The 27,643-nt window shown below is 33.5% G+C and overlaps 1 protein-coding gene across 1 annotated transcript; it reads right to left on the minus strand.

The window, feature by feature from the left end:
• Positions 1-371: 371 nt before the first annotated feature.
• On the minus strand, positions 372-27,335 carry LOC145311796 (uncharacterized). The gene is made up of 17 exons (XM_080150785.1): positions 27,161-27,335; positions 26,572-26,654; positions 26,108-26,281; positions 24,819-25,707; positions 23,851-24,007; positions 23,214-23,420; positions 22,958-23,000; positions 22,467-22,523; positions 17,410-17,567; positions 16,919-17,140; positions 15,630-15,848; positions 14,249-14,932; positions 5,774-6,796; positions 3,888-4,011; positions 3,452-3,535; positions 1,718-1,851; positions 372-1,441 (listed from the first exon to the last, which is right to left on the minus strand). The coding sequence occupies exons 1-17, from the start codon at positions 27,331-27,333 to the stop codon at positions 1,292-1,294; spliced, it is 4,581 nt and encodes a 1,526-aa protein (XP_080006911.1). The 5' UTR covers positions 27,334-27,335; the 3' UTR covers positions 372-1,291.
• Between the last annotated feature and the right edge of the window lie 308 nt (positions 27,336-27,643).

The following is a 27,643-nucleotide window of genomic DNA, read 5'->3' on the forward strand; positions in this document are numbered from 1 at the left end:
ATTTAGATATGTCAGTTAAAAGACTAAGATACCTACCATATTTACTTAAGTTCCAAAAGTCACTGTTATCAAATAATGTTTCTACATATAAACCAATCTAACGAATTTTAATCAGGGGTGTATATTTTTCAACCTAGTTCATTGATATCGCCCCTTCTCCCCCCTCTCTATTTCTTTTCTCAATTTGTACAGCTAGTAAAAGTACGGAGAAATATGGAAAATGTATACCCCTGATTAAGCTTCTATACATCCTAACATATTGCATGGTCTCGTGTATCCAACTTAATCATAATACCAAATTATAACTTAAATTTTCTTCTTTTAAATGTACAAAACAACATTTATCATATTATTATTAACAAAGACAGACAAAGTAAAAAATACATATATTTATAAATTTACTGTATAATTATAACAAAAAAGATAAAAAATACGAAGATCATGTCACAAATTCACAGCTCTGGGTTTACTTGTAAAATTATCAGAGGTCAAAAATGGTTTTTAAGATAGTTATTACGCCATACTCGTTCAAGAAATGTGGGTTTGATTATAGTATCAATTATGTAATCCAAATATATTATGCATTTAGAAACATCCCAGGGGTGTATATTTTCCAACTAAGTTGAATTCTCGGCTTTATTCTCTTAGATTTTTTTTGGAATATTAGTATTGTCAAAAACAGCTTTTATTAAACTTTACAAAGAGGAAGGTTTACTAACTACATATCTTAGAGATATGGCCAAGAGAAAAGTTACTTGTAATAAAATATTTCCTTATAATAAAATGTAAATAGGGAAGTTGCTCCCCAGAAGCTAGGAGCCAAGCCGTTAGTTAATTACTGAAAGTCCATATTACAATATTAAAGGTCAAGCAGATAATAGTTATATTGCATCGTATTATAGACAGCATTCAAAGGATAGTAAATTGAAAAAGTATAAAATCAATTGAGATTTTTTTTATAAATATATATTCGTATACAATTGTCTAGAATACGACATGATACATGATTATAGTATGGTTTAAAACCAGTTCTAATTCAGTGGTTATTAAACGGTTTCGAAGCCATACGGGAAAATTATTTATTTGAATTTGCCTTGGGCTACCTAATACTGCTTCATGGCACCTTTTTAAGAATTTCAGCTTACTAGGATGTTTCTAAATGTAACAAATACTAAAATCTTTTTAAAATAAACCAGTCATCTTAAGTTTTTGATTATCAAATAACTATTGTTATTGTTATTATTATTCTGAATGAAGTATTTATATTCTTAATTCTCCACATATAAAAAATCTACTGAACCCCATTGATTAGGTTTGAATACACAGCATAGAGTTGATTTAGTTCTTGAGCAGTTTTCTCCATGTATCTATGGTGTCGGGGTGGGTCAGGATATGGCAGTCTACACAGTACACACTCAGCTATCTTGTTCACAGATTTCATCTATGAAAAATATCCTATTATTAAAGAAGTAAGCTTATTTCGTCTGTAGCGAAGGATCTAGCTAACCGCCGAACCGATATAATCAGAATGTTGGAGAGTTCGACTTCCCCCCTCCCCCACACCTTATGTGTTCCTAGAGGCTTCCAAGGATGGGAGGGGGGGGGGGGAGCTACTAGTTATTATTATAAATATATAGTGACACTTTAACTGTAAATATATCAAGATTAGCTAAGAAAAAAGTTACTTTTACATGTAGTTAGGCAAAGAAAACCTTACCTTTACTTTATACCAGCACTCTGAACATATGATATGTTGTTCCTGACAGGTATAGATAGGAACCTGTGACACCTCCATACACACTGGACACTCCAGGTCAGATTCCTTAGTTTTTATCTGCTCTTTCATAAACGCTAAGAAAACATTCATCTTATTGCATAATTCTTACTATAATGACTTGATTACTGATTAGTAAGAATGTACTCAAATTTCTAAAATAATCTTTGGCTAATTTTAGATGAGGGATAAGAAAATGGACAATAAATTGATGTTATCTCACAATTATAACAGGCCTTCTGTAGTTTAACATAATTTCTTGAAAATTTAGGACACAGCTCGTCTGTACAACCCAATAAAGATTCTATAGAAGTCCCCAAAGTTTAAATCCAAAGAACAAAACAAAGTGTTTATAAAATTCTGGGTTATGTAATAACGAGTAGGTGCTCCGTTAAAAAATGGGGATCTTAGGTTGCAATTTCCATCTGATATCAGGAAATGAAACTCTTACAGGAAAAAAAACCTTGACTTTCCCTATGTATTAGGGTGGGTCGATTTTGGACATTTTTTATCTGAGACCAAAGCGGGAATCAGCACTAGATTTTTATAGATAAAATACACCTCTGGATGATTTAAAATTTATCTTAAGTCTTCAAACCGCTGACGACCAGACAATTTTATGACTTTTGTTGTATAAAGAAATTGAGGGTAATAGTTGCTCTTTAGGATAAAATATATATTTTTTTCTCATATAAACCTGTTACAATGTATACATTTTCCTTTTGATTGCTTAGATGTTAGGAAATATGCGATTTTTAATTTTTTCTTTCTTGTGAAACATCCAGGTAAAAAGCAAAAGTTTTGTTTTGACTTAAACAAAGTATTTTATGTTACCAAAATACTAAAATATCATCTAGTACCTAGTACATCCTAATATGAAATATAGGTGTTCAAGTCAATTTCAGATTCCAGGTACGATCCTGTAGGTCCTGATCCTCCAGGCTCCAGCAAACTTTAAATGGCTAATGTGACTGCAATTTTTGACTTATATACTTCAAATTTTAAACTTAAGCTTTTCTATATGTCTACATAAAATATTAAAATTTTGTGAAAATCTGCCGCCGTTTTCCCGCCGTTCGCCGATTGCAGTAGTTGTACAGTACAGCAGCCAAGTACAGCTCCTGCCGCCAAAATTTATATTTTGTGATTTCTAATACAAAATTGACATAAAAATAAACCTTTCCTAAAAAAATGTTCTTCTAGCTTCAAAAATAAGAAAATTATAGCATTTTGAATTTTGCAGAAAAAGACATAAAACAAAGGTTGGTAAATAAAAGGGTAAAGAAGCGAAATATGACTTTGACTGACTTATAGTCGGATATTCATTATTAAACTGGGGAAATGCATAAAATTTTTTTAGCCCTCTAGCTCCAATAGGAACTTAGATAATAAGGAACGAGTATTTGAAATGAATGTCGTCTTTGCATAATTTAAGAGTAAAATATATTTTTTAAGTAGTCGCATTCTAAAAGACCTTTTTTTAAAATTCTTTTTCGGTCAGAAATTTTTTTAAGTACATTTTATCTGTTGCATACCCCCTTTTTGTCTAATTCTGATATAAATGTATGTGTCTCATGTCAACATAAAACAAGTTTTTTTTTCTTCTCCAAATCACACATCATTAAAGGGTTAATATCTATATTTATAGAGGCTTGTTTACAAGTAAGATCAATGTTCCTAGTAGCATAGCTTGATTTGGTCCAGCGTCTGGCCTTGTGTTATTTTGACTAGAACTTTCGTCAGCATACCCATGTACTTTGCCTGAAAAAATTATTTCTGCTTTAAAAAGAAAATTAAAAGTGAAGGTTGAAATCCCCATCCCCCTTCCTGTGACTTCTAGGGGCGAATTTATTTACAACTATCTAAACAGGAAGGATTATTTTATTCGAATACAAATATTTTAACTTGTACTTAATTTCTAGACAAAGGTCGTGCAATTTAAGAGTTGGTTGTTATTTAACCTTACAACCCCGGGGAGTTTGGACAAAAAAAGAGCCTATGGCTCCTCTTAGTTATTCTTGGAGGTTGTTGAACCTGATTATAAAGTGTCATGGACAGGAGCCTAACCAGTAAGGTACGGTTGGCAACTACTGAGTACTTATTATTTCTTTACCTTTCCCAGATTCTCTGGCTTCTTTTTCTTCCAGTAGCAGTGACAGGTTTTCTTCTATTTTTGATATCTCTGACATTTTACTTTCCTTTTTCTTATTCTTCTCACCTATATCCATTTCAAATACCTAAAAAATTGAAAACAGTAACAGTAACAAGCCCTTTTCACTCCACAGGAGGAGCATAGGCCGCTGACAATTTGTCAGTGTTTCTGTAACAAAGAGGCTTTTTTATGGATATAATATAGGGTTGTCGGCCCTAAGCCCTTTGATTGCGGTGTAAAGCGTCCATTTGCCCAACAGACAACCAACCCTTTGATTGCACGACCTTTGTCGTATAAGTCCTAGCTGTGCATGGTAGTGAGTTGCGCCTGTTTTGGGCCAAGGCATTCCCCATACTCTAACTATTTATGTCGCGCACCTGACATAGCAGCAGTAGGAATCATTTTTAACGTTTTAGTTATGACGCAGAGTCAGACCTTCCCGACGACGAGCGGATGCGCTACGTGTTGAGCCACGGTCGCGGGTTAAAATATTAGGTCTTTATTTTACTCCTGTCCTGTAGAGAAGTAAGATATTGTTGTTTGTCCGTTAAGATCTTGCTAACAGCTAAACAGAATGAGTTCTACATTTCAGGAAAACTTAACCAGGGGCGTCCAAGCTTTTTTTTTTGGGGGGGGTAAAAAATTTTAGGGGGGGGGGTAATTCGTGTTTGGGGGGGGTAAATGGCGCGCGAAGCGCGCCGAAATTTTTTTTTACCCCCCCCAAAATTTTTACCCCGGGGGTAAAATTTGATTGGGGGGGGTAATTACCCCCCCTAAAGTCTGTTGGGGGGGGGGGTAAATACTCCCCCCAAATCTGTTGGGGGGGGTAATTACCCCCCCCAAACTAATTTACCCCGGGGGTAAAATTTTTTGGGGGGGTAATTTAATTATGTAAAAAAAGCACCTACCTAATCTATTAAGTAAATAAGTACTATCCTATAACATAAAGTAGTAAGTAAGGTTTATTTGACTATAGCTTCAGATTTCATTACTTTTAATACTGAGTTCTCCTTTTTAGGAAAGCTTCACATAGATCCCATGATGGTTCCACACTATTATAGGTCAATCCTTTGAGTGGTTTTAGGCTATTTTTCTCCTCCCTTTTTACCCTTTAGAAAACACGAGTTCTTAGATGCTAAGGGCGCCACTACTATTCAAATATATAGTAGTATCTCATTCTTTAGAACATAAAAATACAATAATTAACTCACTAACCAATGAACCAATATGATTATACTTTAAAGTGAAGCGTCTTATAGGTCCTGGTAAGTTTTATAACTAGTTTTGAGACATCCTGACATCCTCCCAAAAGAAATCGCCTATAGAAATTCTTTTTCATTATTTAATGAAATATTTAATTTAGTTAGGTATCTATTTTATGGAATCTTCAGTGCTTTACAATTACATCATAGATCCCCCCCCCCAAAAAAAAATTTTCAGTAAAATTTTTTTTTTAAGAACATTCAATTTGGGGGGGTAAATACCCCCCCCAAAAAAATTTTTTTTAAGAACATTTATTTTGGGGGGGTAATTACCCCCCCCAAAATGGTTTGGGGGGGGGGTAAATACCCCCCCAAAATCGTTGGGGGTGCCTACGGCACCCCCAAGGTAGGGGTAATTTTTTTTTGGGGGGGGTATTGTTCAAAAAATTTTGGGGGTGCCTACGGCACCCCCAAAATCGTTTGGGGGTGCCAAATGGCCCATTACCCCCCCCCTTGGACGCCTATGAACTTAACATAATAATTCATTTTTAAAGTTGTATTATGTTTTAGGCTATATTTCTACCACTTCCCAAACCCCCCGAATACAGAGTCTAAGTGTCTTACAGAATTTTAAAGATTTTTTACCTTTTCTAAATTTCTCCTTTCTTCAGTAAGCTCGTCCATTTCTCTTTTAAACTCAACATTCTCCGCTACCAAAGATTGCTTTTCGATCTTCAATTTATTCAACTTCTTGACCAGTTCATTTATTTGATCATCAAGAGCGGCAACTTGTTTGACATTAGCATGAGTCTTATCCTCAAGCTTGTCAATTCTAGTCTGAGTTGTACTTAGTTTATAATGCATCTCATTGATGAATTGTTGGGCACCGTTGTCGAGCTCCGTCAATTCATTGTTTAATACCTCAAGTTCTTTAGTGTGTCTGTTTTCAAGCATTTCAATTTCATACAAACTTAACCCAGAATATTTAGTTACAAATTGCCCAGTTTCTGCCACAGCTAATGGTTTGGCTTTTGAAGTTTTTCTTTTAGCACCACCAACATATTCTAAGTTTTCATTGGTGTTGGCATTATTTGGTTGATTGTCAACTGTAAGTGCAACATCAGATTTTACTTCAGTAGTGGGGTTTGCAGTTGTATTAGTTTCCTTAACTTTCTTGCCACCTTTTTTACTATTTCTTTTACTTTGAGATTGGCCCTTAGAACCCTTCTTTTTGGATTCCTTTTTAGTTGGTTCCTTTTTCTTTTCTTCTGGAATTTCAAGTTCAGCAAATTGTTCAGGTTGTTGAGAAATTGCATCATCTGATACAAATTCCTCCTCATTATCAGAAGCCAATGGTACATGATCACTGGCAACAAAATCAAGAGGGTATTTATAATCTGTATACTCATCTAACTGGCATGCAAGGCTGTCTGTACTCCACTTAAAAAGATATTCCAACCAAATATCTACTATTCTTTGAGTGTCTGGTTTCAAACAAAAATAATTTGATTCCAATGTTTCCAGTCTTTTGTTGCTATCACTTAAATCATTGGCTGCGTCTATGTGAATGCGTACAACTCGAGAATTTTGAGAAAAATGTTCAATTAAACAGTCTTTGAAGATTTCCAGACAAGTATTGTAGTCAAACGTCACTTGTACAGATGCCTCCTGAATAAAATCCAATTAACTTAATGTTAAATATATAAATCGTTAGATTACAACTTCCTTAAATGATATTTCATTTCAGGAATCTGAATCAGACAACTATGCTTCTACCCAGTTTCCATTCTCTCTACCTGGATCTGATTGTAGTGTTCTTGTGAATGTCCCCGGGGTGTCCTAATTATTTCTCATGATTGATTCCAATTACTTGCATATGTGTTTACCTTATTGTTATAATAATGTTAACTAAATAAAACTATTCTGAATCTCTCATGATCATATTGATTACGAACTTCCGGAAGACAATGCAATAGAAAATGAATACTGCTTTCAGATAAGCATGCTATTAGCAAGTTAAATGTCCTTTTCATACTACATTCTTCATCTGCGTATTACTATCCTTGATCAGCTCGGTTACATTGAAAAGTTAAATAATTATGATCAGTAGAGATCTTACGAAGATCTAACTGACATATGCTAAGAACATCTGTCTTGATCTTAGTAGTAGAGATCTTACGAGATCTGACTATTACAAATCAAGAACTGATAGGTGGAGTCTAAAAGGGTCCTGAATGTAATTTGGTCTATCTCAAAAAACGCAAACTCAGTAATGTGCGACATTTTTAATGAATTAAATTAATCAACTTTTTTTTAAAGAAAGCTTTTCTATAATCACTAAAAGTTTAGCTTTTGTATAGTTGAGGTTTGTCCGCCTTTCTGTTGGTAACAATTATCGCTTATTGTTAATAAAAAATCCTTGCGTCCATGTACACTTTTTAATAACATTTTTTATGATACTTGTGTAAATAAAAAAAGCTTATAAATGGTCCGTTGGTTGATCTGTTCATAACGGATAGCTTTTATTGTCATTAGGAATTTTAGAGTTGTCTTATTGATTTCCAACGTAGTAGTAGGGTGCCTGCAACCAGAAATTCCAGACGTTCATTATAAAATGCAAATTTTTTCTTTTTGACAACATTTTTTATGATTTTATGATTGGGGTTGGGGTGGGGGTGGGGTTGCGTTCAACGCTACCCTCTATTATCTCATTTCCTATTAGAGCTAGAGGGCTAAAAAAAATTCTGCAGGTCCCCTGTTTGATAATGAATTTCTGACCTCAAGTGAATCAAAGTCAATTTTCGCTTCCTTCACCCTTTTATTAACCAACCTTTGTTTTTAAGTCCTTTTCTACTTAAAAATTTCAAACAGCTGTAATTTTTTTATTTTTGTAGCAAGAAGAACAATTTTTTGCAGAAAATGTTTATCTTTAAGTAAATTTTATATTAGAAATATCAAAACATAAATTCTAGCGGCCGCAGCTGTACTTGGTAGCTGCAAGCCGCCGCAGTCGGCGGAAAATGTTGGCGGATCTTTATGAAATTTTAATACATTATGTAGACATGTAAGAAAAGCAATTTGAAGTCTCTAAGTCAAAAATTGCGGTCACAGGAATCTTTTAAAGATTTCTGGAGACCCGGAGGATCAGACCTGAAGGATCATACCTGGAACCTGAAATTGACTTGAACACCTGTATTTCATCTGAGGATGTATCACTAGAGGATATTTCAGTATTATGGTAAGATAAAATGCTTTGTTTAAGTCACAAAAATATATTTGCTTTTTACCTGGATGAAATTTCCAGGTTTGCTGGCATCCTGTTCCCGCCAGGATGGAGATATTCAAAAAGTTTTAACTCTCAGTTATGTGTTATACCCATACTTATAAAAGTCATACTTATAAGTTAAGGGTTAACAGTCGGGCCCCTTTTCAGACCCTAATCTGTAGGAAGGGAGGGGGGGTGGCATGAACACCCTTGCTTTTATTTCAGCTCTTTTCAGAGCTAGAGTCCTAAAAAGAATTATGCAAGGCCACTGTTTAATAATGAATTTAGACTATAAGTCAGTCAAAGTATTTTTTTTAATTTTTAAGATAGAAAAGCAAATATTTAAGAAAATGTTTATCTTAACTATACTTATAATTCATATAGGGATTTACTAAAAGAGGATATTTAGTATCTTTGTAAGGTAAATTCTTTGTTTAAGTCTCTGGTATATGTTATATCCATATGTAATAAGTCACTTATTTATGGTTTTCAATCTTTTACAAATGAAAAACTGAAGGGGGGGGGGGGGGCATTTAATAACATAATAAAATTTCATTATGATCTGCCGTAGTTTACCTGATGACTGCGGCAGCTGGCAGCTGCCAAGTACAGCTGTGCCCGCCAAAATTTATGTTTTGAGATTTGTAATACAAAATTTACATAAAGATAACATTTTCTGAAAAAAAAGCTTTCTAGCTCTAATAGGAGCTGAGATAATAAGAGGGGGGGGGGCGTTGCAACCCCCCCCCCCCCCCCGACTAATAGGCGCAGCAAGGGGCCTTACTGTTAAGGGTTAAAGGAAGCCTGCAAGAAATACCACGCTTTGACTGCTGAAAGACTGCCACAAGTAGACCCATTACCACAAATTTCAAGCCTTCAGCTTCTATAACAAAAAAGTTCTAGGCATTTTAAATTGACATTTTATATTGAAAGAAATCCAATGCTAATGTTATAAATTTTGAAATTAAACTACGTGGCCTAGAAACAAAATTATAAGCTTATTTTTGTCATAAATTTAGGTTGCCCGTAACTAATTATATTTTTACAATAAAAATACCCATTATTATAGTCAAAATCATATAAAAAAATTAAGTTTAACTTGCATTGTACCGAATGTACTGTAGCCAATCAGAAAGCTGAATCAGCCTAACAACCAATCACAGCTGAGCTTGCATAAGTTTCCCCCTTTTTGTCCGCTATGATTTTCGTTTACAAATGCAATTTAAATCGATTTTTTTTCATAGATTTTGACTATGAAATATGGTGTTTTTAATGTAAAAATGTAATCAGTTACCGGTAATCTAAGTTTCTAACAAAGATAAGGTTATAATTTTGTGTCTAGGCGACGTAATTTAATATTGTTTTTTCTTTTATGAGCATTGGAAATCTTTCAAAATATCAATGTACATAAAATGCTATTTTGAAATGCCTAGAACTTTTTTGTTATTGAAGCTGAAGGCTTCAAATTTGGGGTATTGGGTCTACTTGTGGCAGTCTTTCAGCAGTTAAAGCGTGGGAGTTCTTGCAGGCGTCCTTTAAGAATGATAAGAACAAAGGGTTATCATTATCAAGAAATGAAGAAATATGTGAAATAAGAAAAAGTTACTTGCCCTGTCATCTACAGATACCTTACAATGATGGAAAATTCAATTTTAATACCCTTATTTACTGAAGTTTTTAAAATCTGACCACAAAAGATACAATCGGGAAATGTGAAAAATATAAAAATAGCCAAAAAAACCTATTAAAGATTTGATCTAAAAATACTAAAATCGCTTAGATGTTGAAAAAATAAAATTAATAGGAAATTTTAACATGTCTAGATAAACAATAAGAGCTGCTTGTAACGTACAAAAGTACAAACGTACAAACTGACATACAGACGTAAGGAGGGACTTATCCCAATTATAGAATGGCTTCGCTTTCAAAATTATCTATTTTACCTTTTCTTATCATAAAATTGTAAGTAATGTATCTATTAAATAACAAATTAGATGGTGGGTTCATTTCCCCCTTTTTGTTTGACTATAAGTAGAGCCCCCAGTCTTGTCTTTGTTTCCATGAAAAGGTAATAAAGTACATATTAATATTTTTAATAAAAAATGTTATTGCATAATAATAGTTAACCGAAATTCCGTATCATAATAAACAAATAATTTTGTCACTTACAATGTTTTTTTTATCATATACTTCCTTTTTTCATCTCTTTATTTATGAAAAATTTACGTTATTTCTTGTTGGGAAAATTATAAAAAAATTGTTTTAATTTAAGCTTTTCTAAATTAAGATTTTATTTCATCAAAATTACCTACAGTTTAATTGAAAAAGAATAGGTAATAAATTAATAATTAAAAATGTTTTGATTGATTTTTTCATTTCAATTAAAACACCTTTTCTCCTTTTCCCACTCTTCTACATGCATAGTTTGAAATAGATAGAACAATAATGGACAGACGGAGCAATCTTAATTGTAGAAAAGCTTCGATTATAACAAGGATTTCATATTTAAACATGTGAAGCTTATTAGATATAATTTGACTTAAGTCCATGCTCCTAGCTAGTACCTCTTTAAAATACCTATTCTAATATGACTAAATCTAACCTAACCTAAATTAATTGTTGTCCAATTAGGTTTTAGGATTTTATCTTATATTATAAAGCTTGATAATAGAAATTCTTTGTATTATAACATAATGCCTGACCTACAGTAAAACAATTATGACAACATCCATAAAAGAGAAGCTCTATAACAGTAGGACAAACGAACATATCCTTGAGTGTCAGAACTAAATAAGCAGAAGAATATAAATGTATATTTGTCAACAAAATTGTAGGCAAAACTGCTAAAATACAGACACTGTTTAAACACATACTTACATTTTTAGGACTTGATTTTGGAGATGCTTCGCTTGTAACATTATACCTAGATGTAATAGGAAACGGCATTAAAACAAGGATAACAACATCCATAAAAGTGAAGCACTGAAACGGTAGGACAAACGGACGTGAACACTTATATAGTGTCAGACCTGAATAATTAGATTATAAATGTATAAGAGTCGGAGCAAAATTGTAAGTAAATTTGTTGAAAAATTGCTTTATACAGGATAATGTTTATGGACATATTTACATATTTAGAACTTGATTATAGAGTTGCTTTGCTTATAATATTATACTTTGTTGTCCTAGGAATCAATAAACCAAAAATTAGATCAATCGGATGATTAGATCACATAAACATTTGTTGTTAAACAAGGATGACAACATCCATAAAAGCGAAGCACTGAAACGGTAGGACAAACGGACATTAACACTTGTATAGTGTCAGAACTGAATAATCATAATATAAATGTATAAGAGTCAAAGCAAAATTGTAAGTAAATTTGTTGAAAAACTGCTTGATTCAGGATAACGTCAGGACATACATACATTTTTAGGACTTGATTATAGAGTTGCTTCGCTTATTACATTATACTTTGTTGTCCCAGGAATCAATATACCAAAAATCAGATCAATCGGATGATTAGATCACATAAAAATTAGTTGTTAAAAAAGTAAAAAAATCTTTATGTTTAAAATGGACGTACGGAAATTTTGGTAATGATTATAGAGTTGCTACGCTTTCTAAATCGTACCTAACTACTAAAGGAATCACCATGCAAAATTTGAAATCAATAGGACAATTCTAACTTGCCTAAATTAACGAAAAAAGCTATCCGTTATGGACGGACGTACGGACAGACTGACCCTAATTATAGAAAAGCTTCGCTTTTAAAAATCAGATATAAAGATTGATTATAAGATATAAAAAAAACATTAAAAAGGTTGGACGTGCGGACTTTCTAGTAAGGATTGTAGAGTTGCTACGCTTCATAAATCTTTACTTAACTGTTATAGGAATTATCATGCAAAGTTTGAAATCGCTAGGACAATTCTAACATGTCTAAATTAACAAAAAGAGCTAACCGTTACGGACGGACTGACGAACAGACTGGCTTTAATTATAGAAAAGCTTCGCTTTTAAAAACAAACAATGAACTACCCCGCCTTTTTGTCAAATAAGAGAGAGTTTTGTAAAATTAGGGTCGGTCCGTCCGTAATGGTTAGCTCTTTTCGTTAATTTCGGCATGTTAAAATTGTCTCATCGATATCAAACTTTGCATGATGATTCCCATGACAGTTAGGTACAATTGATAAAGCTTAGCATTTTGACAACATGTTGTTGTATAATATGCTTCTCCTATTCATCTGATTTTTGGAATATTGATTCTTAGGACAACAAGGTAAAGTATTATAAGCAAGGCAACTCTACAATAAAATCCTAAAAATGAAAGTATGCCCTTTTATTTGATCCTATATATGTGCAATTTTGCAACACATTTATGTATAATTTTGTTTAGACTTAAAAGTTAATGTTCTGCTTCTGAAACTCTATAAGAGTTATTGTTTTAAATAGTTAAAATAGTTAAAACCTTCCCTGGACTAATAAGAAGCTACAGACAAAAAAGCTTACTACTTTATACAATAGGATACATCTGTGCTTCGCTAATAACGGATGTTGTCATCTTTGTTAATTGTGAATTAACATTTTTAGTAGCGAAGCTACTCTATAATTTGAAATGTCCGTCTGTCCATCTGTCCGCATGTCTTAGTTTGGGGGAAACATGATTTTCTCGGCTTCTATAAAAGATAAAAGGCTGAAACTTCTTGTCAACATTCTTATACTTGATTATTAGTAGCGAAGCTACTCTATAATTTAAAATGTCCGTCTGTCCTTATGTCCGTCTGTCTGTATGTATTAGTTTAAGGAAAACGTGATTTTCTCGGCTCCTATAAAAAATAAAAGGCTGAAACTTTTTTTCAACATTTTTATATTAAAAATCATGTTTGAAAGTGACATATAGACATTTGTTAAAGATTATATAGAGTTTTTTAGAGTTGCTACGACCTATAAATAATGCATTAAGATTAAGAATGATAATACAAATTTTGAAATTCATAGGGTAATTCTAGCATGCCTAAATTAATTATCGGCGTTTTTTTCTAGCTAGGCAGGCAAGGGGGCCGAGCGCTGCGGCTAGGCAGGCAAGGGGGCAGAGTGCTGCGGCTAGGCAGGCAAGAGGGCCGAGCGCTGCGGCTAGGCAGACTAGTGAGCCGAGCGCTGCGGGCTTAGGGCGGACAAAGTAACCATAATTTTAGAAAAGCTTCGCTTCAAAAGATTCATAATGATATTAATTTTTCTATTCATTGTCCTCTTTCAATATTAATGCGACATTCTTAAATATCTTATTCCCATTATTATTAAATTTTCTTTAAAAAAAATAGCTCATAACTTTTTAATAGAAAGTTTGCCCATTTCGTCCATAAAGTGTTAACACACTATTATATTCGTGTTCCCCACCCAACTATAAATTCCAAGTACACCTCTCATAGTACAAAACTGTATAAAAAGTCGTCAAAAAAGGAACACGTAAAAATTCAAGATATCTGACAGTACAAGCAGGACATTCAGGACCCTTTTAGACTCCACCGAACTGATAACTCTTAGCCAACTTTTACATAGGAATTCTTACAAGCTCACTTAGGTGAGTCATTTCTACTGTATAACAAATAGATAATATCATAACAGGGTGAACCAGAATGAAAATTTAAAAGCTAACCTTATATAAAAAAAAGAACTAAGAAAATGAGTTACAATGGGATTTTGTAAAGCCACTACTCTATTGAGATAAAAATTCAATGAAAGTTTGTGAAGAAAGTAAGGCTCCACTCCGTTTAGACCTTTTACAAAATAAACGCCCCTTGGGTTGGTAACTATTGAAATTAAAAACTAAATAAAATGAAAAAATGCTTACCTCATTCTCCACGGGAATGACATAGAACCCTGGCAATAGATCAGAGATAATAATTTCCAACTGGGGACTCTCGGAAAGTAATTCATCTATAAAGTAACAAAAATCCAGTGCTAATTCTTTGGTCATTTCATGTTTATCCTCAGCAGAACATTCAGATCTGAGTGCTATATTGAAAATATCACTCTGTAATGTGTGTATTAGCGCAATTTTTTTCTGAGATGGTTGTAAAGCTTGAGCTAGAGTTAATGAATATAGAGATTCAAAGTTCATAGCAGGTTTGGGAAAAACAGGAATCTTAAACATGTGTTTTAACTCAACCGCATCCAAAAAATTCATCATCATACTATTGCCAAATATAAACAATGCTTCGTCATCCTTTGCTTGGGCAGGATGTACCGTACGATCAACAGCTTCATGAACTGTATTCATTTCTCTTGGAGGAGTCTCAATGATTATTTTGTTTAAGTGCTCTATCCACCTATCACTAACTTTCTTGAAGCCTTCTTGAGTAAGATAGCGCCCATCTGGCTCATAGTTCATAACTTTAGCTGCTTCGTTGTCAATATATAACCAGGAGTTGTGGTTAATAAACTCAACACGAGAATGATTTTTAAGTATATAAAGTATACTTTCGTTTATGATTCTACGAATATTGGAGAAATTACAAAAAACTTCTACATCCGCCTGAAATAAATTTTTTATTAAGCAAATGAATTGAGAGGCTATGGTATGAATCCTTAGATGATTTTTAGGGCATAGTACAAAGCTGGAACTATAAAAATTTCTGCTTTTGTTAATGTTTTCAGAAAATGACAAAGCTAGGACTTTAGTAACTAACAAATCTAAAACCCAATTTTAGTTACGAAAAAATAAGAAAAAATTTATTATAATAAGCTTATGGTAGATGCATGCCTGGCTCATTATTTACAAAAAAACATTTTTCTGCATGAGGTCTCAGATTTTGATAAAAACTTCCAGTCCCCTTCATTTGGTCATATAACTAAGGGCTGGGTGATTTTTAACCTTTTTAATCCATTTAAAGTCCGACTTTTTGCGCAATTTCTCACTGTAGTGTTTTCACAATTAAAAAAAGGCATTTTTTTCGTGATTTTCAAGTTTAAAATTTTTACATTAATTTTCAACTTACGCTAAAATCAGGCATTGCTTTCATGTGGAACTGTTAAGAAAATATTATTTGAAAGAGTCCAATTTGGCGATAAAATGTAAAAGATATTTGCGAGGGCGGCAGTTCCGCCGCCATGTCTTCGCATTTCCACATTATAACTCATCAAACCAACTGCAATGTGTATTTTAAGATTAAGTTTCCTGTTCTAAAGACTTAGAACACATAACTCCAATCAGCAATTTAGTTTTCGTTTACCTTAGTCTCCGAATCAAATTTAGGAAGCAACATGGAAATAAGAACTCTGTAATGGGGAGACTGTTCTAGGATATGGGCGATGGTAGAACAGAATTCCTTAGCCAACAGTTTTGCCTCCTCACTTTTGTTTATGTCTGGTATATTCTTGCGAGCAATGGAGAGAACATCATTATCAAGTGTGTGTACTAGAATAATCCAATCACGGGATGGATCTACAACCTGATCACAGGAATTAATGGATAAGAAAATAAGTAAATAACCAACGAGGACAATTATGTTAACAAATAGCACGGCATCTATCTATTAAGTACAACAATTAAAAACTTGGTAAGCCGGTATTAGGATTTTTTTGTTATGGCTCAAAATACAAAGGAACTAGCCAAATGATAATACTTTGGGTTCAGGGGTGTATATTTTTCAACAAAGTTATATTTCTTTTTTCCCTTTCTTTTCTAATTTAACAAGGATGACAACATCCATAAGTAGCTAAGCTCAAAAATTATGAATGGAAATCGGAAAATAATTTACTATAGAGAAGTGTCATACAACAAACATTAAACTTGGTAGAATATGGAAATCACCAAACCTTTAAAATAAAAAAAAAATAAAAAATTTAAGAATCGATCTAGCACAGCAATTAATAGACAAACCTTAATGTAACTTAATGGAAATATGTAGAACATAATTTTATTCAATCCCTAATAATTTCAGCCGTCGATCCTGAATAGGAATAGAAAAAAATCACGAAAACCTAAAAATCTAAGAATCGATCCAGCACCCCAATAAATAGACAAATCTTAATAAAACGGCGTGGAATTATGTAAAATTGATTAACCCCTGACAATTTCAGCCCTCTATACTGAGAAGGAGTTGAGAAAATCACGAAAACTTTAAAATCTAGGAATCGATCTAGCACCCCAAATAACAGACATATAGAAATAACAATGTATAGATTAGATGGACAGTGGGCATATGTCATAGGAATCTTCACTAAAAATTTCAGCTGTCTATCTTTAAAAGGAGCGAGAAAATCCCGTTTTCCCCACTTCGTGACGGACAGACGGACGGACACTGAGTTATAGAGTACCTTCGCTACTAAAAATAACCCTATCTTCAAAGTCCAAAGGGAGGAATTATTTAAAATAAATAAACACCCGTTAGCTCCAAACTTCATTAGTACCCTCCCCCCAACCCAAATGATTTCGAATTATGAAAAAAATTAAATTTTATTTGTGAAAAATATTTTATATTTAAGATATTTATCATATTTTCTATTCCAAGAATCCTGCCTTGGTTGCTGCTTTCTGAAAAGATCTTAAATTTAATGCGGCCACACATCTGACTGGTATTTTGATCACGTGGCTGAATTTAACAACATCCAAGGAATTGATGACAATACTGTTTCCAAAGACTAATAATCCGTTGCCAAGTTCTAAGTCGGGAGAATTATTCTTTTCCTTTTCAGCTTCGGTTTTCAATTCAGGAGCTTCAGCTTGTAAACTTATAGACGCCTAGTCAGAAAGATTACTATAGATTATGGTCACGTAATTCATTCAAAAATAGTTTACCTATTTAAGAAAAAAATATATTTTCAATGGTCATTCATTTCTTATTCTAGCCATCTTGTCAATTTTACCAAATAAAATGAAACTGAGATATAGACTTAATTCTTATTTTAGATGTCATTTAACATATTGAATAATTATCTTCTAAATCTTAAACTCCTCTTTACATACCTACGCATTATTTACATTACGCATTACTCTATAGAAATTCATGCCTGATTAACTCTAGCAGCCAATTCATCATCATCATTGGCAGCATGAGATTCTACATTCAGTATGTCACCAGTAGATTCATTTGTTATGTTGCTTAAGTCATTAAGATCTTCTGTTGTTTGGTTGGTTGATTTTGTTTCTGCAGCGGCTTCCTTTTTTCCTTAAAAACAAAGTTTTGTTTAATCCCCCGTAACAGAGTTTTTCTTTCGACCTAAGAAAGAAACATCTCTTCAATCCTAGAGTGGATGCACATTTCTTGAACTTCAATCTTACACTACCTAACCTAACAAATAACAATCTAGCTACGCTTTTATACCTCGCCAGCAGGGTGTCGGAGCCGTTTAATTTTGATGCGGCTCCGGCTCCAGCTCCTACCTTAAAATTAATATATCAATTTTTGTTCATTATTGAATTTGATAAAATAAAATAAATAATATAAAATATTTTGCTTTTATTTGATTAAAGCTATATAAAAGTAGAAGGATGTGTGTCTATTTGTTTAGTAACAATAGTTTTTCAGTTTATTATATAGAAATAGACCGTTGCCAAATAGGTATAATATTACTTTAAAAAATCATTTTCAGCTAATCTGGAGCCGGAGCCGTTTTTAACGAAAAATACGGCTCCGGATCCGGCTCCGGCTCCACCAAAAATGTTGCTGCTCCCGGCTCCGGCTCCGAAACACTGCTCGCCAGTTTTCAAAATCAAGTCTTAAAGGAGGCTAGGATAAAGAAAAAGTACTAAAAGGTAGGGGGGAGGTGCGAAGGAGCACTTTTTTAAACTAAAAGTCAAAGAAACTCAACTAAAAATAGTTACAGCACCCCCCACCCCCCCCCCCCCCTTATATTAAACAATTTAACAATATCATCCAATATATTAATTACCCTTCTTACAAAACCACCACGAGTCACCCCCCGTAACCTTGAGTAATAGACATAGTATATCTAGATTGTCCAACTGACCCCATTTTTCGTAAAAATAAAAAAGGTAATATTTGCAGACAGAACTGTTGTTTACATTTTGTTTTATACTGGCGACGAGATTTGAGAATCTATTGGACGATATAATTTTTTTGAAAGCTAACTTTAATAAAAGAATTTCATAACTAACTTAATTTACCTATGTTTCACATTATACGAGCGAAGAAATTTTTACACGAATTAATTTACCCAGGAAATACTTAATCCTAAAATATGCCCTTACGTAACAAAATGTGTAAACAATTTCAACCAATGAGATCTCTTGTATCATTGTATGTTCCTTTAGTATTCTCCTATTTGTGGAATCAGACAATATGCAGGGCGACCACTCCAAAACAAAAAAAATATATTATTTTTATAGTATATTTTTAAAATCCATATAGTATATATAGTATATTTTTTTTCACTTATATAGTATGATATAGTATCGGACTTTAAATTATTTAGTAATACATAATATATACATCATCAAAATAACTTAATGCAAAGCTGTTAGCAAAGCTGTTATCAAAGCAATTTCACATATAAAGGGGGGGGGGGGGGGGGTGGAGTTTTGCCACTTTCGCTTACTCTGTGATTTATTAGGCTAGGTATTAATGAGAGACTAAGTTATTTGGGATAAAGTTAATTTTAGGTAGTATTTCACGTATATTTAATCATTTTTTGAATAGGTCACCAGGTTTAGGTGCTGCAGGCTAGCTGGAAGGTGGTTTCTGGACAAGTAAAAAAAATTGAATTTCCGTTTGAAGAGTTAGAGATAAACTTATTAAACAAAATATGCATCTTTTTAGTTGTTATTAACATATCTGAAGAAAAAATTTAAATAGGCCTCCAGGTCCACTCTGGACAAGTTATAATTCATTTTTTTTATTTGAAGAATTAGAGGTCAACTTCAACAGAATATGCATCTTTTTGGATGTTATTAACATAACTGAAGAAAAAATAAAAACGACCTCCAAGTTCTGGTCCTGCAGGCCTCCATGTCCACTCTGGACAGGTAAAATCCAAATTTCTTGATTGAAGAGTTATAGGTCAACTTAAAAAATAGAGTATGGATCTTTTTGGATGTTTTTTTTTTACATATTTGAAGAAAAAATTACATTTAGCCTCCAGGTTCAGGTGCTGCAGACCCTCAGATAGACTATGGACAGATAACAATCAAACTTTATATTTGAACAGTTAATGGTATATTTATTCAACAAAATGAGCTTATATTTGGAGGTTATCTATATATTTGAAGGAAAAAATAAATTGGCCTCAAGGTTTAGGTGCTGCAGGCCTTCAGGTGGAATCTGGACAGGTAATGATATCAAAATTTTAAATTCAAGGAGTTAGAGGTTAGTTTTTTAAACAACATCAGCATCTTTTTAAATGCTATTTATGTGTTGAGAGAAAAAATGACAATCGACCTCCAGTTTAAGATACAGCAGGCCTCCTGGTGGACTTTGGACAGGTAAAAACCAAAATTCCTTATTTATACAGTTAGAGGTTGGTTTAGAAAACACCATAAGCATATTTTTAGAATTTATTTACATATCTGAAGAAAAAATACAATTGCCCTCCAGGTTCAGGTGCTGCAGCGAAGACCTAGAGGCCTACATAGAGGACTCTTCAAATAAGAAATTTAAATCTTTTACCTGTCCTTAGTAAACCTGAACTTGGAGCCTGATATGTTAATATTATCCAAAAATGCATAGGTATTCTGTTATATAAATTGAACTCTAACTCTTCATATAAGAAATTTGATTGTTTACCAGTCCAGAGTGGACCTGGAGTCCTGCAGGACCAGGGTTGTCGAATTGGGCACTTTTTTTTATATTGGGCGGCCCAATTGCCCAAAAGGGTTTTAGGCGGGTTTTGGGCGCCCAAAAGTGGTTTTCTCTAGGGGCACTTGAGATTCAAATTTGATAATCCAATTATTAAACCTATTAGATTTGAAAAGAAAAAGTAAAAAAAAAAATTGGGGGGGGGGAATAATTGGTACTTGCTTACATGTGGTAGACTGGAGCGCAAAATTAAAACCTTTTACTGGCCAAAGTCAATAAATAAGGAAATTATGCCCCAAAACATGAATATCCCTGTAATAAGGTTTCCCCTCTGGTATACTGGATTTACTTGATTTACCTCACTCAACTTTCTGGCGTGTTGTACAGTGAAAAAACTACCCCCCCCTTATTTTTGATTTTCTTCAAAATTAAGGGGGGGGTTAAAAACTACCCCCCCCCTTATTTTTGATTTTTGTCAAAACTAAGCGGGGGGTTAAAAAACTACCCCCCCCCCTTATTTTTGATTTTTGTCAAAAATAAGCGGGGGGGGGGGGGTTTTCGGTGCTCCGGTCTTCACATGTAAGCAAGCACCGAATAATTTTTTTTTTTTTTTTGGGGGGGGGTAGGTTTGCTCCTCCCATTTTTATTTTTAGTTTAAAAAATTTTTAAAAAAGTTTTTGGGGGAATGCAATTTTTTTCTAGGGGCGATTTCTCTTAGGAGGGTGGTGGTACCCTCCCCCAATATAGTTATAAACCTTCCCAGAACCTATGAGAAGCTACTCTGTTAAGGAGAACCCGATCGGTTCAGCGGTTAGCGAGATCCTTTGGTACAAACACACAGACACACAAACAAACAGATACACATCCTGTTACTTTAGTATAAGGATATCACCCAAAAATAGGCCCGCCCCCCCTCTTTTTTAACCCCCTCCCCTTTTTCTCTCCCCCTAAAAGGGTGGTGCCCAAAACTGCCCAAAAGGACCTTATATTGGGCGGCCCAAAACCGCCCGCCCAAAACTGCCCGCCCAAAAGCGCCCGCCCAAAATGACAACCCTGTGCAGGACCTGAACTTGGAGGCCAATGTATATATTTTCTTCAGATATGTTAATAAGATCCAAAAAGATACATATGATACTCTGTTTTATAAGTTGACCTCTAACTCTTAGAATAAGAAATTTTATTTTTTACCTGTCCCGAGTGGACCTGGAGGCTTGCAGGACTTAACCTGGAGGCCAAATTTCAATTTTTTCTTCAGATTTGTTAATAACATCCAAAAAGATGCATATTCTGTTTTATAAGTTAATCTCTAAATCTTCAAACAAGAAATTTGAATTTTTACCTGTCCAAAGTGAACCTGGAGGCCTGCAGGACCTGAACTTGGAGGTCGATTTTATTGTTTTCTTCAAAATTTTTAGTAACATTCAAATATACATCCTCTATTTTATAAGTTGACCTGTAACTCCTAAAATAAGAAATTTGATTTTTTTACCTGTCTATAGTTGACCTGAAGGTCTGTAGGACCAGAACTTGGAGGCCAATTTTAATTTTTCTTCAGATTTGATAATAGAATCCAAAAAGATACACATTCTGTTTAATATGTTGATCTCTAAATCTTGAAACAAAAATTTTAATTTTTTTTACCTGTCCAGAAACCACCTTCCAGCCTGCAGCAACTGAACCTGGAGACCTATCCAAAAGTAAACTTTTATCCCAAATAACCTAGTCTCACATTAATACCTAGCCTGATAATCACGAAGTAAGCGAAAGTGGCAAAACTCCCCCCTCCCCCTTAAATTAATTCTATGAAAAATAACTGATATTTAAATCATAATCACAAACAATAATATATTTCAAGGGATTTTCTTCATCTCTTTCTTACTGTGGAGCTTTATGCATTAGAAACACAGTATGTTTAGTAACACAGCAGCTTTTGATAGGTTATTTAAGGTTTGGTTAGGTAAGAAAAAGGTTAATGATTACTAAAGGTTAGAGCCCCCCGCAGGGGCTAGAAATCGGAAAAATCCTACTGTGAAAATAAGACAAAACGCTTCTTAAGAGGTTTTGTCACAATACTGACAATATTCGTTTTTTGTTATGTAAATGTGATATTATATAGTATATATAGTAAATATTTGTCAAATAAAGGTAATATTATATAGTATATATAGTAAATTTTGGTCATATAGTATGATATAGTATCCAAATTCATCCTATATAGTATAAATAGTATGCCTCTTGAGTAACTCTATTCCTTGAGTTTAAACACCCCCATCCTCTCTCCCTACCTATCAAGGTTTTAAAAAGATTATTTACCTTTCTTCTTCTTTTTGGACTTTTTCTTCTTGGTGTTTGTTGAATTTTCAGTCTTTTCTGAAATTAGGAAATCATACCTATCACTTTGTAAATCAATATTAGTAATCATTCATGTTTTCAAGTGGAGAAGCTACTCTATGATTCACTTTGTCTGTCCTTCCGCAACGCTGTGGGGGATGGAATTTGCTCGGAAGCTATTTTAGATAAACAACTGGACGTTTTGGTGAATATTTCATGTTTGATAAGAACATCTGTTATATAATTTAGTTGGTCCGTTGGTCATGCTTCAAAAGAAATAATTTTTTCTATGTTCTGAACAGCAATAATCAAATCTTGCGTGATTTACAGCTAAATGTGTCCGTAGATACGAAAATAAAATAAATATTTTGCTTTTATTTAGGTATGTATCTGCAAAGTGTAGGTAGACTAATACTATCAACCTATAAATATGAACAAAAAAGTTCTTGCAAGCGATAAATAAAAATAATTACCTAATTCTGAAACTATGCTGTCAATTTCATCAACCACTGGTACCTGATAAAATAAAAGAATAAAGTTTTATAATCCTAATGATAATGAATGCCTTAGGTCCTTCTCAACCTGAGGTATTTTAACAATCATCTTTTACAATCCATATATATATATATATAATTACAATTATCATTTTTAATAATAATTCGGGAAAAGAAATAGAGAATAGAGGGAGATGGGGGGAAGGGAAATACACCCCCAAACCAGTGAACGTACCTCTTTTCTTTTCAAAGCAATATGATACTTTGGTGAGTGGCCAATGACACACTGAAACTTAAAGAAAGGATCCAGACAAGCTGTAGTGTGACTATGCGCCTCACAACTTTCTTCTTCAAGTTTGCATCGAGTTTTAGGATGCGTGGTGCAAGTTATCTCACAAAATTCTCCCAACAGAGATTCGTCTACTTCAAGAAGGTTTTCTATCTAAAACAAATTAAGACTTAAAATTCATTATCAAAGTAATTCCTAAAATTCTTTGTAACATTTCTGATTTTTTTGTGTGTTTATTCCTATGACCAATTAGAATTTAGTTTGAGTCTAGTGTTTTAATATCTGTCCGTCTGTCGGTAATTTGCCCTCCCTCATTGGGGAAAAACTAGACAAATATGGGGGAGGGGTAAAAAGAAATGAGTAAAAAAGCCCTACTAAAAACATTTTTCCATCCCCCCCCCCCCCTTCCTTGAGAACAAAACTAGGGGAGAAAAAAATTAAATATGTTAAAAGTTTGATAGAATCTAAAACTTAATATATTGAGACTTCTTATTTATGAAGTTCAATGCGTCCTTTTTGGCGTAGTAACACAAACCGAAAGCGTAAAAAAGTCCTCAGATTACAATCCAAGATTTAGACCTACCTTTATGCTCGTGTAAAATGTATAGGTCTCCAATATATGGTTCATATTTGTATAGTTGTTACCACCTCGGGTGTACAGCGATGGACACACATTTTCTCCCCAATTGATGCCAACATAATTTCTTGGAGAACCAATAACAAACAATCGATCTTTGGGTCTAAAATACAAGTAATACATATCATGTACACTAATGTATGTACACTTTCAGGCCACCAAATCACCAGAAGAACAACGGGTTGCCTGCGGCTCACTGCGGCAGACATTCTAATTTCGCGGTTGCAATTAGCAAATAAAGATTTTCATTTTTCAGACCGCTTAATTATAATGTCTGCCGGCTCTTTAGAGAACTAAGCTGTCCAGAATTAACAAACAGGTACAGCTTAATTCTCTATATAATACACTTAAACTAACCTTTCCTCCTTTCACTAATACAAATAATGTACACTGGGGGGAGAATAGGACCTAGTTAGGCCGGGTGAAGTTAGGTTTCAACCACCTGGCCAATGTTATAACATATTCTTTTCTAGGTATAAACATCAAATACTTTACAAGATATGATTACAGACCATTAAATGCACTGCCCGCCTCCCGTCCCGGCAGCCGTGCACCCCTTGGAGAACCCTTGGAGAACTTGATCAGCCCTGCTTTGCAGACACAGGTAGATTATCTTTGCTATAGCTGCTCTATAACTATCCTGTCTGTACCTGTAAAATACCTCTTATGGGCGAGGCTGACAGCTCGAGACCAAAACCAGTTCGAGTCCATCAGCCCAGGAAAACTAAGTAAGTCTCTTACCTCAAGGGGGATACAGCATCCTTCCCGCACAATACATATGTACTTTTTCTATGGTATTATAGACAGTTCTTTTCCGAGAGGGTAGGTAGTAAACTTAGGTTGTAAGTTATGAAAGATTTTCTACAAGAGAAAATATGACAATAAGTAACTAATCATATTTAATATAAAATTACCTCAATAAAATTCTTCCCAAATCCTTCATATCTTGTTTTTTGTCGTCTGTTTCAGTATCGGGAAATAACACAGCATATAGTAGAGATTTCTCATATACGTCACAGTGTTGAAACTTTTCACCAAGCCTCATCTTATAATCTTCAATAACTCTTTTATCATTGAAATCTGCTGAGTACGACTTTCTTACTAAGTATTTGTTTCTTTCAATAACCAGTTCATCATAATCTTCATACGTATTCAGCATATCATGAAAATCCAAATCTTTAGCAGCAAAATATGAAAATATATATGCTTCTTCACATAGGAAACCATAAATGCTTTTATCGAATGAAAAATTTTCTAGCAGTAACTCATAGTTTGACTTTTCAATGTTACTTTTATAGAAATACTCAATCAGAGGCTGGAATATAGTAATGGGAAGCTTTGGTTTAATAAGATTCAATTCACAGTAACGTTCTAGGAAGTCATAAACATAATTAGCCAGTAATAATTGATTTTCACCCAGTTTTTTGCGTTTAGTTTCTCTAGAAGATATGGCTTCCACTTGGTAGTCTCTTAGATGTGTATATATATAACTCACAAAGGTGTCCATACAATTAATGTTAAGGTTCTTTAACCTTTTTATAAATTGACCAAAATCAACAGATGGAGGTTTAAGTTTAAAATCACTATAATCTAGAAACAAAGATTGAACAGTATCAGAAACTACCTGCAAGTTTGAATTTTCAATGTATTCTTTCACTCCTTCTTGACATTTTTCTACATCACATTCTTCTTTGTGTGGACCTTTGTGAAATTGTTTCATGTGTGGTATTATAAAAATTGGTTCCTTTAGTACAGGATTCAGACCAAACTCAATAAACCCTTTTCTTGATGTTTCATTGATCACTAGAATATCCAGACAGCTTAATACTTGTGTTTGTTAATTAACTCAGGGAAATGGAGACTTTTAACGACATATGGTTTATAACAAGATGATGAAACAGTAATTCAAAAAGACAACCATACAAATCCTGCTAATTCAAAAGACACCTAGATATCCAATTACTGCAGTAAAAAGTGAAAACTAATGTTTTAACCCCCAAAAAAGATTCAATTAAATGGCTAAGAAACCCATAATATCATACATATAAACTTACATACATCCTACTTTTGCAGAAAGACATTCCATAAAGGCAAAAAAATTATTTCAACATTTTAAAAATAAGTAGTATACGACAGTATTTTTATTGAAGTTATCATTAATAAACTACTAGCATTATAAAAGCAAAAATTAAGCTTATTATTCCTGAAATGAAATCAGCTAGGTTTTGAGCTAACTTTTCTCCTTCGCTGATACTTGACGCGCATTCATAAAAGTTGTCACCAAGGATAGTTTTAACATCTTTAAAAACTGACTTGGGAAATGCCGCTATTGCATCTTCTTCTGTCAAGGCAATACCTCGAGGTGTTGCAGACCATTCTAAAAACCGTCAATTACAATTTTAATTAAATAAAACTTTAGGTAATTCTATGTAGATATTAAATGTATACTAAAATCTCAGTTTAAAATTACGTTTTCAAGTTAAATATGCATGAAAGAGGCCAATAGAAATCTTAATGAGCTAGTATTTATTATGCTATACATTATAATCAGATTAAAAGGATTAATTTTCCTCACATAATGCATTTTTTCTAGTACAAAACTTTTTGTACCTAAGTTATTGTAACCAACAAATTCTTAATCGTGAAGTAACAGAATTATTTATTTACCTAAATTACAGCCGTCAAAATAAAGGATGAATTCTTGTGGATTTATCTGCAAAAGCTTCTTGTGATCTTCGTTGTGTTGGACACTAAAAAAAATATAATTGCAAGGTTAGGTATTTACCTCATATTTTTCATATAATTTTAATTTTCTATGGGTAACTGGAATAAATTCTAAGTACGTTAATACCATTTGACTCTAATTCTAACATCCCACTAGTTTCTATAACAAATTCATTGAAAGTAAACCTTATTCCTGAAGTAAACCTATTATATAAAGTAATATGGTATAACTTAAGATTTTAACAACCAATGAACCAATTAAGTTCTTAAATAATATTAAACATCATAAAGGACCTAGGATGCCATCCAACTTAAATTTAAGGCTTGGGAGAGGTTTAGGTGATTAGTTTGCTTTTATACCCTTCAAATAGTGCAGGAGATGCATCAGCTATTTGTCTTCAAAAGGTATTACGGAAAGGAACGTTTTTTCGAAAATTATCATTTATAGCCAATTTTAGAGAATCCCTATATATAGTATTATATATATAAACGAACTCTTTAATTTTTTGCGTTTTTAAATTTAAAAACTAACCTTCTTGTTCTATCAGCCATAATATGAAATAGCTCTTCAAACGTCTTACAGTCCATCCCCTTATCAAGCTGAAATTCAAATGGCTCTCCAAATGATTTAGTTTCCTTGTCAAACGCCCAGAAATTGAAGACATATGTGGGGGAAGGCCTGACGTTTCGCCTCCCCCGTGGCATTTTGTCTGAAAACAAAAATAAATTTTCAAATTATAGCTAGATTACAAAAACATATATCATAGAAAAAAACATTTTTCAAAAGGGAGAATGGGGGGGGGGCGATGCGTCAGAACTGAAACCGTGTGCAAAATGGTCTAAATATTAAGCTAGATTGTTGAAAAATAAACCCCTGAGAGCCACCCACCTAGCCCGCTGGGGTTAGTATCCGACTAGCTGAATAATCTTAAATAATCATGTCTTTATGAATAGACACAGTGTATTCAAGGAAAAACAATTAAAGGTAAGTTTCTATTTGCCATAATTTGTAGTA

Source organism: Acartia tonsa, chromosome 2 (assembly GCF_053477335.1).
Source record: "Acartia tonsa isolate MP-2025a chromosome 2, ASM5347733v1, whole genome shotgun sequence".
NCBI classification, from domain to species: domain Eukaryota; kingdom Metazoa; phylum Arthropoda; class Copepoda; order Calanoida; family Acartiidae; genus Acartia; species Acartia tonsa.

Bases quoted from the DNA above. Each gene is read 5' to 3' on its own strand.
- LOC145311796 (XM_080150785.1), bottom strand. From the start codon at position 27,333: ATGCCACGGGGGAGGCGAAACGTCAGGCCTTCCCCCACATATGTCTTC. The intron at 23,421-23,850 runs GTAGGTCTAAAT...AATTTGTTTTAG, and splicing joins CATTTTACACGAGCATAAAG to ATAGAAAACCTTCTTGAAGT. The intron at 23,001-23,213 runs GTACGTTCACTG...TTATTTTATCAG, and splicing joins TTGCTTTGAAAAGAAAAGAG to GTACCAGTGGTTGATGAAAT.